A 14,425-nucleotide genomic window follows, 5' to 3' on the forward strand; every position below is an offset into this window, starting at 1 on the left:
ATGAGAACCCTTTTAAGATGAGGTGTGCCACGTAGAAGGACTTCCTGACTACTGTGGTAATGTGACTATCAAAGGAGAGACTACTGCCCACCTGCGTCCCAAGGTCTCATCACGCATTTGGTGTTAAGTGTATTGCTGCCTATGTGGTGGTTCATGGGTACAGAGTTTTAACCAAAGGGGATGACACTGCACTTTTTGGCATTGAGCTTGAGGCCATGGCTCTGACACCAGGCATCTGTCTCAGCGAGGCCCTTTTGTAGGATGTCCACATCATTTGGGGACTTGACTATGGCTCCTAGTTTGCAGTCATCTGCGAACTTCATTAGCCAGAGGCCTTCTGTGTTAGCCTGCACTTCAGAGAAGTAGATACCAAACAGGAGAGGTCCCAGGACAGAACCCTGTGGTACTCCACTTGTCACTGCTTTGAGGTCAGATTTGGAGTCTGCAACTTTTACAGTGTGGGTTCTGTCAGTGAGCCAGTAGGCAACCCATCTTGTGACGTAGGGATTTATACCCAAGTTTAGTGAGTTTAGCTATAATACCAGAATGGGGGATGATGTCGAAAGCCTTGGCAAGGTCAAGATAGGCTGTGTGAGCCACCTTACCCTCATCTACGGTTTTGGTGATTGCCTCAAAGAAGTTGATCACGTTCAGGAGGCATGATCTGCCTTTCACAAACCCGAACTGGGTGGGGTCCAGAGTTTGGAGGTTACCAATGTCTTTGTTTATGAGTTCCAGGATGATACGTTCCATGGCCTTGCAGACCAGGCTCATCAGGCTAATAGGTTGATAGTTCCCGGGATCAGTGGTGGCTCCCCCTTTGTGGAGTGGGATAACTGTTGCTGTGCGCCATTCAGTGGGCACAAAGCCTGATGCGAGGCTATTATTGAACATGGTGCTTAAGTGGTGAGCCAGTTCGTTCTGAAGTTCGTGTAAAAACGCAGCCTGGGATGTTGTCCTGTCCCATGGATGCTGTGTTTTTGGCTTTAGAGAGTGCAGCTTTTACCTGCGTAGTTGTGATTACAGGGACTCTGCATTCTTCCTGTATAGATATGGGCCCTTTAGGGGGTGAGAAGGGGGTAAAGTTAGCACTGAACCTATCTGCCAGGATGTTGGCAATATCAGTTGGTTTTGTAATTTTCTTGCCTTTGTGCTGTAACTCAGAGCAGATCTGGGTGTTGCTATCAAGATCCTTGACATAGCTATAGAATGCTTTGTGGTTGTCCTTGGAATTACTGGCAATTTGGTTCTCGTAGCTAGCTTCGGAGAATCTTATAAGGGCTCTCAGCTTCTTACGGAGGCTGACCAGGGAGCTCTTCCACTGACGGGACTATACTCTCTTTTGCAACAGTTTCTTCCTTCTGTTGTACAGTTTGTTTATGGCAGGGGACCACCAGATTGGCTTCCTTTTTTGGAGGATAGTGTCTTGGTTCTGTTTGGGATAGCACGATCCATGCACTCATGTAAGTGCTTATAGAATGCATTTGTGTAGGATTTAACAGTTGTAACTGTATTGTCCATCTGCATGGGTGTCATGAAGTTCACCACTTCTGTCTTAAGAAGCATGAAGTTGGCTTTGGAAAAATTTTTTACTGTGGTTTCCTTAATGGGGGGTGGGGGCGGTATGTGGATATCAAGGGTGATTAGCTTATGGTCAGATCGGACCAACGACGAGTTGACTTCAGGTGTGGAACATCGGTCACTCATGTTGGTAATGACTAGGTCTAGGATATTGTTGCCCCTGGTGAGAGTGTGGATAAGTTGATCCAGGGCATTGGAGTTTATGAATTCCAGAAAGCATTGAGCTAAGGAGTTGGTACACATTTAGTTTTCCCAGCTAATGGTGAGGTAGTCGAAGTCGCACATTATTAAGGTGTTTGGTTGAACCCTAATATTTTTCAGTACATCAAGAAAAGAGGAGTGGGAATCCTGGGGCATGGTGGGGGATCTGTAGCAAGCTACAATTTGGATTGCAGTTTTGCCCAGAGTTAGCTGCACATGGATAACCTCAGATGCATTATGCTGAGCAACTAGCCTGGAAGTGTGCATATCCTTAATGAATATGGACACACCTCCGCCTTTGGTGTTTCGGTCCAGGTTACATGGCCAAAAAGTGTGGTATGAGTTATAGCCTGGTAGCGCAGGGGTGCTCTCTGGAGCCTTGAACCAGGTCTCAGTCACTGCACAGATATCGATGTTCTCCATTTTAAGGAGTGCCTCGAGTGAGTGCATTTTGAGATTTAGACTTTTAGCATTGAGTAGCATTACCCTCAGTTTTTGCTTGCCTGTTCCTGTTATGGTGGTGAATTTGTTATTTGAACCTTGTCTAAAAAAGGCACTATAGGGGCAGCAAGAGCCTTAGCCAGTATCCGGAATCCCAAGGGTGACACATGCAGGCCATCTGTGGCAAAGCATCGTGGTCTGTCGACCATGTCATCCCAAGCAGACAGATACTGTATCCCCTTAGAATGACACGAGAAGCTTAGCCAATTGTTGAAGTCAATCATTTTGTCCTTGTACTGCGGTATCATTCTGGGTGATGGCAGAATGCTACTCAGGGCTACAAGATCGGAGAGCTCTTCCATGTCTCTTTTCATGTAGTCCAGAGAGGTACATCTCAGGTCATTCACACCAACATGAACGATGACAAAGTCATATTTGTACTTGTTGTGGAGTGACCTGAGTGCGTGGGTTATGTGGTGGATCCTGGCACCTGACAGGCAGCTGACGGTAACCTTCTTCTTGTTTAGCCTGGTGAGTGGGACATCAGTGTACCTGACTATAGAGTCGCCTATGACTAGTGTGTTGGGTACATTGTTTTGCCCTACTGGCTGTGGTTGAGTGGCACATTGAGTCTGTGGGCTATGTGTCATTTGGGTTGTGTTGGGGGATGGAGGTTGCTTGTGTTTCTGCTTTGGAGGTCTCTGTTGCTTAGACAGATTATTATTGAGAGCCTCCGCCAATGTTTTTGTGTTACTATGTGTGGATTTTGGTGGTGTAGATTTAGTGAGACTATGTGATGGGTGTGGTGTGGTGCAAATGTATACCTTCTCCTCATGACTGTCAAGTTCAGTCTTGGTTGGAGAGAGCTTTACCACCAGTTTGGCTAGATAGGTGCATCTCTCACAGGTTATAGTGTTGGGTGTAGGAGAAGAGGATTGTCTGTTTACATGAGACAATTTCTACATTGCCCCAAGATGCCCAGATTCATCAGATAGACAGGAGAGAACACTGGGAGCTGACCCTTAGACATGCCTGAATAAAAAACTATTTTCCTCTAGATAAGTGCGGAAAGTGAGTACAAGAGCTGTTTTTCTCTAAGCAAGTGAGAAAAGTAAGTACCAAAAACTGTTTTCCTCTAGGTAATGAGGAAGACTGAATGCTATAGTAATTAGTAGCTTATTTAGTGCTTACAAGTTCTGAATAAGTGCTGAGCATGAATAAGAAAATGTAAGTGCTAAAACTAAGAATCTGTATCTGCACTAGACGAGTTACAGGACAGAAACAAGTGCAAATGCAGGCTTTCAAATCAGAAAGTTGAGGGAGATGGCAGAGATTGCCCAAACGGCCAATAACTACAATTTCTGGGCCAGAACCACTCCTTATGTGGTAGACAACATAGACACACAGGTAGACTTAGTGCTTACCACTCCCACTGATAAGCTAGAAGGCTTCCCTCCAACACAGAAAGGCTTGAGAGGCTCAGAAGCTTACATACAGTCCTGGATACAGCAAATCTGTACCTGGAACAGTAGATCTGACGTAGTTAACTTCATTTGTCCATCAACCTGTGGTATCGGATCCATATCGGATCCGAGCCGGCAGTTTCAAACAGCTAAGATCCGAGCTCCAAGCTCCTCCCCTTACCCATAATCCCCTGCCATCCCTCTCTGACCTCAGATCTCGTTTGCCGTGGTTCAGTCAGCAGCTCTGAATGAGTTCCAGGAGTGGGAGTAGATCATTTTTGTGAGAAAAATCCTTTTCGTTTCTTTTACAGCAGTAAAATTTTTTTAGTTAAATTACCTGCCAATGTGTGTGAAGGAGTGCCTGTCTTTGGGCCTAGTGTATTTTGTCTAGTTATGTCTGAGGCCCCTAAAGCCTTCTTTTCTAAATGCACCGAGTGTGGCCATAAGCTGTCCCCAGCGGATGGCCACACTCGGTGTGTTATCTGCCTTGGGAATGACCACCTCTCCTCAGGCTGCACCATTTGTGCAGCCTTCAACCCCAGGGCTTTGAGGGACAGGAGGTCGAAGTTGATTCTGGCGGGACTGTTGCTCCTGGAGTCGACTTCGTCCTCCTCTCCCTCCGTGGCACCTGCCGCGGCCGTGGCAGTGCCACTTTCCATCCTTGCTCCCCTGGCTGGGACTTACCCTCCCACCTCAGGCCAGGAGGACAGGGAAGCTAGGAGGGAGAGGAGAAAAGAGAAGCACCACAAGCGGCCGACCGAGTCTTACTCCTCGGCCCCACCGGCCAAGCAAGCAGCTTCTCCCAGGGCCTACGGGACTTCTCCTTCCCGGCTCCATTCACCCCATTTTTCCCCGGAGCAAGAGGAGAACCGGCCGCCTTCGAGGTGGCACTCCTGGCCCGACTCGGTGGCCTCCTCTAGGTCAACCCGAAGCTTGCCCGATGCAGTCATGGACCAGATGATGCGTAGGTTCCTCCAGGCCCAGCTGCAAATGGGAGTGCTCCTGCTCCCCCCCCCCTCCGGGGGGGGAGCTCGACCCCCTTTTTTGCCCCGATTGCTCCTTCGCCGACCCACTTCCGGGGTTTGGAGCCTTCGGAGCTGGGTAGCATGGGAGCCGGGGGAGTGTCGACACCGGTAGTACCTCGTACTTTGGCGCCGATGGCGCCCTCGAGTTTGTCGGGTCCGTTTTCGGAGCCGAGAGCTGGGTTTTGGATCCAGAGGTGTCAGTGTGTCTTCAGCTCCATCTCGGTCAGAGCATACTGGCCTTTCGGATCCAATTGCTTCGGCGCCAGCTCCGATCCACACATCAGATCCGAGGGGACTGCTCTCGGATCCCAGACAGAGCAGTTCTCCTTTGGCGTTTGATGTTGTGGAGAGGGTATTGTCGAGGGATTCGAGGCCCCAGGCTCCTGCTACTGTTCCAACCTGCACTCACTCTCAGATGGTCCTACCTTCCATCACCCGGCCCCAGGGATAGCCTGCGCCTATGTCCCAGATAGTTCCCTTGGAAGAACAGGATGTGGTTGGTGAGGCCTCTTCGGACAGCCCCCCCCCCCCCGAGGAGGTTACTCACAAACGTAAGTGCAAGAGGAGGCACTTGGACTCACCTGAGTGCTTGACAGAAGACACAGACTTAGAGGAAGGGGAAGGTTCCCCACGGTCACCTCCCGAAGACATCTCCTTAGGAGACATCATGGAAATGCTTCGAATTAGAGGGGGGTGGTCAGCCCAAAAACCTTCCTCTGATGAGTCTGTGTTTCTGGAGGTGTTTGACGCAGGCCCATCTACCTCTTGGGTGTCCCCTCCCGCCGATCCCCTGGTAGACCTGATTACTACCAGGGCATGGAAGGAGCCGGACAATGTGGAGCCGATTCCAAAGAGACCAGATAAAATTCTCAGCCCCCCTTCTGATAGGACGTGTTAGAGCAAGGGTGCTCCTGTACATGCCATGTTGGTGGTGGCCACCATCAAAACGGAACTAGCCCAGGAGAGTTCCTCAATCCATCCTCCAGACAAGGAGTCTCGGATGATGGACCGCCTGGGGAAGCGGATGTTCGCTTCAGCCACCTTCTCTGTAAGGTCGCTGAATTATATGGCACACGTGATACGACTCCAGCGAGATCTCATCAAAGAATACACCGGGTCGCCCCCAGAGTCCATGTCGGCAGAGGATAAGAAAGTATTCTCAACCCGAATGGCCACTCTCAAATCCATTGCGAACACCTCTATGCGGCCCCTTTCCCATGCTACGGAAGGAGCCGCTAGGGCTAGCGGAGCAGGCATTGTCTTACGACGGCATGCTTTGCTCCACCACTGTGATTTTGCGGAACCCTTCAAGGCGTCCTTCTCTAATGCCCCGTTTGATGGTTCTTCGCTATTTGGCAAGACCGTACGTGACACTCTGGTCCAGAGTGAGAAAGACGGGAAGACGTCTGCCGGAGTCCGCTTCTCTGCTCCCCAGAGGTCCTTCTCTAGGAACCAAAAGGGACAGAAGAAGAAGTGGTTCCGGAAGTCTCAACAGTCCCGTTTCACTCCAAAACCCTTGTCCAGAGGCAGAGAAGGACAGAGTGGATGCCGGCCCAGAGGTAGAGGGGGACCGAAGAATTTCAGGTCAAGAGAACCCTTTTCTGATCGGCCCACGCAGCAACCCTGAAGGGTTACCCGACTGCTCCACTCTGGAGGCAGTCGGGGGGCATTTCTCGAGGCACCTAGCAGTTTGGGAGTCCATTACAACAGATCACTGGGTGCTTCGAATCATATCCAGAGGTTACAAGATCCCTTTTCTCAATCTCCCTCCCAAACCCCGGAGCCTCACCAATGTTCCACCCAATCAAAGGGAGGCAGCAGCCGCAGAAATACTCCAGCTGCTAGAAAAAAAGAGCAATCCAGCACGTCCCCCCAGACCAATCCGGATCAGGCTTTTACTCCAGGTTCTTCTTGGTGACAAAAAAGACAGGGGACTTAAGACCAATCCTCGACCTGTCCTTTCTAAACCTGTCAGTGGCCAAAGAAAAGTTCTGGATGGTCACCATACAATCCATTCTCCCACTCCTGCAGGAGAACAATTGGATGTGCTTTATAGACCTCAAGGATGCGTACTACCACATCTTGATGGACAGACTATCCAGAAGGTTTCTCTGCTTCCGGCTAGGAGCCAGCCACTACCAGTTCAGGGTCCTTCCCTTTGGTCTCACTACAGCCCCCAGGGTGTTCACCAAAGTCTTGGCAGTTATAGCGGCCCACCTGAGACTCCAGGGAATACAGGTCTTTCCGTACCTGGACAACTGGCTCCTGACCACCCCCACCAGGCATCTACTGTGCTCAGCCAGAGATTACTTCCTCCACTTGGCCTCCCGACTGGGAATCACAATCAATACCAAAAAATCTTCTCTTCAACCAACCCAGATTTTGGACTTCATTGGGGCCAGATTGAACACAAATCTTTTGCAAGTCTTCTTAACTCCGGACCAGCTTCGAACACTAAAGCTCCACGTGCTGGCCCTTCTACACTCCCAGTCTCCTCCAGCGGAATTGGCTCTGAGGGCTCCAGGTTCCATGGTGGCAACAATCAACATGCTACCATTAGCACGCTTGAACATGAGGGTACTACAATGGACCTTCCAGGTTCAATGGTCCATCCTGCAACATCTACTGAGTTCACCCATCCCCCTCAGCAGGGTTTGCAGGAAAGCCCTACTCTGGTGGCTCCAGTCCCCGGACCTCCAGAAACGGCACCCCTTCTCTATGTCCCCTCCTCTAACCACGGTGACCACAGACGCTTCTCACCTCGGGTGGGGGGAGGCATTGTATGGGCAGAACCATCCAAGGCACGTGGACCCATTCAGAGACCTTGGTGCATATCAATGTCCTAGAGATGAGAGCGGTGCTTTTGGCGTTGCAAGCACTCCAAGCCCTTCTTCCCTTGGGGACAATTGCAATTCAGACAGGCAACATGTCAGTAGTCTGGTATATCAACAAGCAAGGGGGAACCGGATCCTACCCACTTTGTCGAGAGGCCATGAGAGTTTGGGAATGGGTGATCTCCACCAACCGCTTTCTCATTGCAACGCACATTCCAGGACGGTCGAACATCTTGGCAGACAGGCTGAGTCGAACCATCCTTTCACCATACGAGTGGTCTCTGAACCCGAAAGTAGCGAAGCAAATCATCCTCAAGTGGGGTCAACCTTGCTGCTATCTCTTCGCGTCTCCTTCGAACGCAAAGTGCAGCGACTACTTTGCTCTAATTTCCCCATCGGGGGAATCCCCCAGAGACACTCTGGTGCATGTTTGGCCATCCGGTCTACTTTATGCTTATCCACCTCTTCCCCTAATGCTAAAATTCTTGCAGAAAGCCCATCGGTTGGGGAGCAGAGTGATCCTCATAGCCCCATTCTGGCCTCGTCAAGAGTGGTTCCCATGTCTATGGTCTCATCTAGTGAATCCCCCATGGATTCTAGATCCCACTCCGGATCAGATCTCTCACCCACTGGGATTAATAACCCCGAACCTGGACAACCTCAAGGCTTACAGCTTGGTTGATCCAGTTCCAGTAATAGCTAGGACTCCCGGTATCTCGTCCTCTGTTAAGGCTATTCTAGTAGCCGCTCACAAGCCTCCTACGAGAAAGGTTTATAATAGCAAATGGAAACGCTTTTCAATTTGGGTGGAGCACAGAAACTTAGACCCCTTTACAGCTCCATTACCAGCAGTGCTAGAATTTTTGTCAATTTTATTCGACCAGGGTGCTAGCTCCTCTACGGTCAAAGTCCAGTAGCCGCAATCTCCCACTATCATGTGGGAAGTGATCTCGGTCCCTTGGCCTCTTCCAAATTATGCAAGACCTTCTTAAAAGGCACTTTCCTCTTGAGGCCTCCTGTTAAAGATGCAGTTCCTCCATGGGATTTAACTCTTGTTCTCCAGTCTCTGATAGCTCCTCCCTTTGGGCCTGCAGCTTTGGTGGATCTAAAATACTTATCTTGGAAGATGGCTTTTCTTATTACCATCACTTCGGCCAAAAGGGTTTCGGAGCTTCAAGCCCTTTCCGCCAAACCACCATACTTGGTTTTCCATAAAGATAGAGTTTCCCTCAGGACCAATCCCTCATTTTTGCCCAAAGTTGCTTCAGAGCCCAATATCAATCAATCCATTAACTTACCAGTATTCTTTCCAAATTATCAGAACAAGGGTGAATACAAGTTACATTCTCTGGACGTACACAGGCAACTGAGGTTCTACTTGCACAGGACCGCTGAACATAGGCAATCTGCAACTCTTCGTATCCAAGACCCTCTTTGGGCAAACCAGTATCAAAAGTTACATTGTCCAGATGGATTTCCCAATGTATACTTCTTGCATATAAGAGTTCTGGTCGACCTGATCCTGAAAGAGTCCACGCTCATTCGACCCGATCGATTTCTACTTCTGCTGCCTTTTGCTCCAGAGTGTCCTTGGACGACATTTGTTCAGCAGCCACTTGGGCTTCATCCATACTTTCGTTAACCATTACAAGTTGGATCTAATTTCCAGAGGGAGAGCATCCTTCGGCTCTGCAGTGCTCCGGAATATCCTTCCATGAGGACCCCCCAAGTTTGGGTAGCTGGGGACTCTGTCCCACAGGTTGATGGACAAATGAAGTTAATTACTCACCATAACGTTCCATCTGAGTAGGTAAACTTCAACTGTCAGCAACCAACCCCCTCTCCATCCCCCTAACCTATAGTGCATCCTAGAAGGATTCCTTGTCCTTTTCTCCGGATAACACCAGGTTAGGAGTTGCAGGTGATCCTTTATTGTAATATGCTGTTTTACTATAGCAAACTCGATCTGAGGTCAGAGAGGGATGGCAGGGGATTATGGGTAAGGGTAGGAGCTTGGAGCTCGAATCTTAGCTGTTTGAAACTGCCGGCTCGGATCCGATACCCACAGGTTGCTGACAAATGAAGTTTACCTACTCAGATGGAACGTTATGGTAAGTACATAACTTCTTTTTACAGGAAAGGTAGGAAACAGGCTTACAGTTTTTTTTTTTTTTTTTTTACAGAAAAGTAGCAAAAACAGTAGTAAAAATTTACTTGCAGTGCAAGCTAGCACACGAGTATGTAGCAATGTTAGACCAAACACAGTTTAAAAAATGCAATTAAATTAAAAAGGTCTAAAAGCAAGTGCAGAAAGAGTTTATTAGGTAGAATGTGGTAAAGAGATGGGACTGGGGGAGTGTCCCAGATCAAATCAACAGTGGGGCGGGCAACTGCAAAAGCCACCAAATTTAAACTACAAACCAAAAACAGGGAGGGTGGGACAAAGCAGGTTCAACCGGGATCTAAGCAACAACTAACAGTACAAACTCTAAAACCAAAAAAAAAAAATACTCAGCTCTGTATATTTGCAGATCAGTCTCTCAGAACAGTGTCATCTTGTATACCTTCTGCAACAGGACTGTTACTTTCTTTCTTGAATGGCCCTCATTTTTGTGCATCTCAGGGCTTGTTTTGTAGTATACTAAGGAATTATACAGCTGCAACCAAAAGCAGTTGGTAAATTGCAGGCTTTTGTTTAACGTATCTTTTTGTAGTCCAAAATTAATTGACAGACCCTCCCCCTACACTTTGGTAAATGTACTGATACTTTACAAGAATTACAAGAAAAATATTTTTTGACTTTCATCTAAATGTCACAGACATCTTTGATGCTACTTATTTTAAAAAGTAAAGTAGTATAAACAACAAACATTTAAAGTTTAAAGCTTAGCATTTCAATACTGTGATGCTGCTTATTTAAATTTATCAAAGAGGTGACAACTGCCGTTGGACCACTGGCTGATCTAATTACTCTGTTTTGCTATGAAAGGCATGGCTACATTGCAAGTAGCTGAGAATCAGTGTAAATTCTCTTCCTCTCTGCAATAAAGACAATGGAAAACAGTTTCACACCTCTGTCTTTTTTACAGCAGCCTGAGATGCTGACTAAAAATTTCTCCGTGTCTGTGGTATGTTATGCAATTGTAAACAAATTCCTCTGCAACTTGTGTGAGAAGTAAGCTTAAAAAATTGAGTGGTCTTTCCCTTTCTTTGACAGCAAAGCGAGGAAATAAAAGTTTTATAAAGTACAAGCAGGTTTCAGGCACATACACAGTAATGGAATCATATTATTGGGAGAAAAGAGCAACCTAACAGTTGAGTTAAACTGTAGGAGAAGGTTGAGTTTTCCTTTAAGTATTAGCCGGGTGGAATAGTTTTTTCTGTCCTACTACAATATGTCTAGCCTTAGCCCCTGAAAAAAAAAAAAAAAAAAAAAAAAGGTAACTGATTTATGTTCATTTAATTTTCAGAAAGTATTGTCCCTCACAGTTAGACGTTGCCCGTTCGATTCTCAGTTAGAGAGTCTTCTGCGTGGCGACATGCGTTCCTTCGTTGAAGGTTGTGCGTTAGGCCCGGCAAGCCAGCACGTAAAACTCTACTGCCAATCATTAGCGGACCGGAGTTCCACTGTGGTGACCCCTAACCGGGAAAACCCGAAAGACACAAACAAACAATCAACCTTCCTAGGTATGGAATCTCCTATAATCAAGACAGGATCATTTTCATTATATTTCTTATGTACTTCTAAACCATTGCATTTTTTCCAGCAGTGAAAGTCATCCAGCATGTTCACATTTATTGTTTCTTACATTCACCACCATTTCATAATTATCTGTTTGACCAATACCTGTGGGTTCCTTTTTTAAAATCTTCCTTCTTATTGTATCATCTCCTTTATAATACACAACACATTTCCTTTTTTGTCTTTTGAGTTTCTTTAACAGATCCTTATCCATACTTATATTCCATAAAATATTACACTATCATTCAAATCCCTTTTAGCTGAAATTGTAGAATTATTAGAATTTACACTTTCATCGGGGCTATTTCTTTTTCTTTTGAAGCTCACTCTTTTGGTCCTTTGCAAGACAAAGTTAAAATGCATCCCTACTTGATCAAATATCTTCTGAACATACTACTTCTCTTATAAGTATTAAGATCATCTAATGTTAGAACACAACTCATGAAGAGGATAAATTAAGATATGCCTACTGCTTCTGATTTCTCCCTAACAAGACATGAGTGGTTTGAGCTTGCTACAACTTAAGTCGATGAGCCACACAAGTTCCATATCATGTCACCAGTGTATAACCCACTCAGTAAGGGGCTTCTGCATGCCAGTATAACAACATTCCGTGTGCTCACATTTAACTCCCAATATACTATTTATAATGGCAGTCCTATACATGGTTACATCAGCAAGTAAAGCGAGGGTGTTAAGATGATGCTTGTCTATCTGAATACAAAAAATCTCTAATAAAAAAATAAATCATTACTTTTACAAAGATACTTGCATTTTTCTCTCCCCAGGAAGGATGCCTGTGCTATGATGTCACAGTTAAAAGATTGTGACATAAGATAAAATGGCAGGTGCAGAAAATGTAAACCAAACACTGTAACTATCTTGTGGGGGTACAGAAGCTAAAATAGTAACGCTATCACTAAACCAACACCAAAATGAAATACAGTTCAAACCTCCTAAGTAAACTTGAAAACTAGCTTTTCAACCAAATTAAAGAGCACTGTTTATGTAATGTTTCAGAAACAATGGGTTTGTCAAAAAGTATGCTACTTTACTATCAAGATGTGGCAGTCTGAGCGGATCATTACCTCTTCTTTCAGCTGTAAATGACTGAGCTTCTACATCTTAACCAAAAATCTAAAGACTTTCTTGTTCAACCATTTTACAGAATATACTTCCGCACTACTTGCTGTGTCGATTTATTGTGTGCCTCAAGCATTGTCTACAAGCATGACACTTGCATGGTAATACGCATTTTACATGCAAGTTATTCTAATACTAAACTAGCTATTCCACTTCTGACTTGCTTAATGAGCATATTTTTCTTTCCTTCTGTGACCTTAAGGTGTGTCATATGAGCCTAACAAACTTCTGTTATCAATGCAAGCATTTTAGGTACAACATTTTGCCAGGGATGGAGAGAAAACATACCAAATAGGCATCATGATAGCTGTGCTGCCCTGAAGCAAATAATCTAAAAGCTTGCAAAATCAAGAGAACCTGTGGATAAACAGCATATCTAATGTTTGAAACTAAAATGACAGCATGACACTCATAGTGTCTATAAAACACATCAATACATTAAACATTTTCTTACAGTACAAACTGGCGGAGGGCAAATACATTAGTTTATGGTATGTGGCAGAATGAAAAGCTAATAAAACATCAACTTCATGCTGTAAAGTTTCCTGTTAGATTAATGACTTACCAGATAAGCATGCATCCTTTCTGACTGCAGTAACAGGTGTATGTGAGACATCAGATTTGCAGCTTTCATTATCTAATTTAGCATACGTTTTGGGAGGCAAGGCGGGGGCAGCAGCAAGAATGGCTGGGACATTACTCTCACTACTTTCGCGTTGTATTGTAGTAGTATAGGTTTTTGGAGGCCGCTTTGGTGGATCATCACTGAGGGGTAGAGATTCTCCTCTTCTAATCCTCCGTTCATGAATAACATGCTTCAAGTCACTGATATCAACATTTACCAGCGATGTACCTCTTTTGACTACCTGCTCCTCTAATGTCTTGTTAGTGCAAGTATGTAAATCCCATTCAGAAACAGCACCAGATCTGGAAGGAAGAGTTGAAGCTTTTTGAAATTTCTGTGCATTAAAGCAGGATTTCTCCACAGCAATATCCTTTTGGTGCACTTCAGTGTTATGACTGTTAACATTAAATGGTATGCTTTCAGTTTGTAAGTAAGACTTTGGAAAAGGTGTATTACTGCTCACGGAGCTGCAAACTTTAGAAACCTCCTCTGCATGCATTTTTGTTAAGTCTATACTCCCAGACTTTGCTACCAGATGTACTCTGGGTGGCTTACTAGGTACTACAGGCTTATCTCCGACAAAAACAGACCTCACCGGAGATTTCAATGGAGTCTCTTTAGTGAAGCTAGGCTTCTCATGGAGTTCTTTAATAACAATTTTGAGAGGAGCAAGGACATCAGGATGTGGCATCTGTAAAGTTGGAGGAGATTGGGTCGCAACTGATGAGTTCTTCTGCTTTGGAACTTCTGTTACGGTCTTCTTGACAGGCTCTGGATTGAAATTACTATTATTCTGAAACCTGGCTCGAAGCGCTCTGAAGTCTTTAACTTCCTCCTAAGACAGAAACAAATGAGAAGAGTACATATTTTAAAAAAAGCCTACAAAGCAGAACATGTTTCACTATTAACACACACACTCTTAAGAAGGTTTCATTACATTATACAAATACATTCATGCAGTAGAGATATTCCTAAACAGCAGGTTTGTTTTTTTTTTTTTTTTTTTTTTTTACTAACTATCCAGATATCAGAACTTTGGGCAAAGAGTGACTATGTTGCTCTGCTTAGTGGTGTGTGTGTGTGTGTGTGTGTGTGTGTGTGTGTGTGTGTGTGTGTGTGTAGTAGGGCGGAAGCCTTTGAACTTTAAGGCAGATTAGAGTCATTTTATTTTCTGAACTGCACAAATAGACAGCTCTACCAAAAATGGCAACAACACAAACAATGAATTATGTGATGTGATTACAGAGAAAGGTTTTATAATTGTGCAATCCTAAATGCTGATGGCACACCTTTCATTTTAAACTATTGGAAGGTTGCTTTACAGCCACATCCATGACTCTGTCGTTAAAAAAAAAAGAATTAACAAAGAC

At 45.4% G+C, this 14,425-nt stretch overlaps 1 protein-coding gene across 3 annotated transcripts in view; it reads right to left on the reverse strand.

Annotated features, from left to right (window-relative positions):
* Window positions 1-14,425, reverse strand: part of FYB2 (FYN binding protein 2) — a 1,416,888-nt gene that overhangs the window by 1,153,674 nt on the left and 248,789 nt on the right. For all 3 annotated transcript variants that reach the window (XM_044085512.1, XM_044085511.1, XM_044085513.1), the window contains exon 2: window positions 12,996-13,890. In XM_044085512.1, coding sequence (XP_043941447.1) covers window positions 12,996-13,890 — 895 coding nt within the window. The remainder of the gene's footprint in view (window positions 1-12,995; window positions 13,891-14,425) is intronic.

The sequence above is a fragment of the Protopterus annectens genome, chromosome 10.part0 (assembly GCF_019279795.1).
Source record: "Protopterus annectens isolate FY-2018-M chromosome 10.part0, PAN1.0, whole genome shotgun sequence".
Classification (NCBI taxonomy): Eukaryota; Metazoa; Chordata; order Ceratodontiformes; family Protopteridae; genus Protopterus; species Protopterus annectens.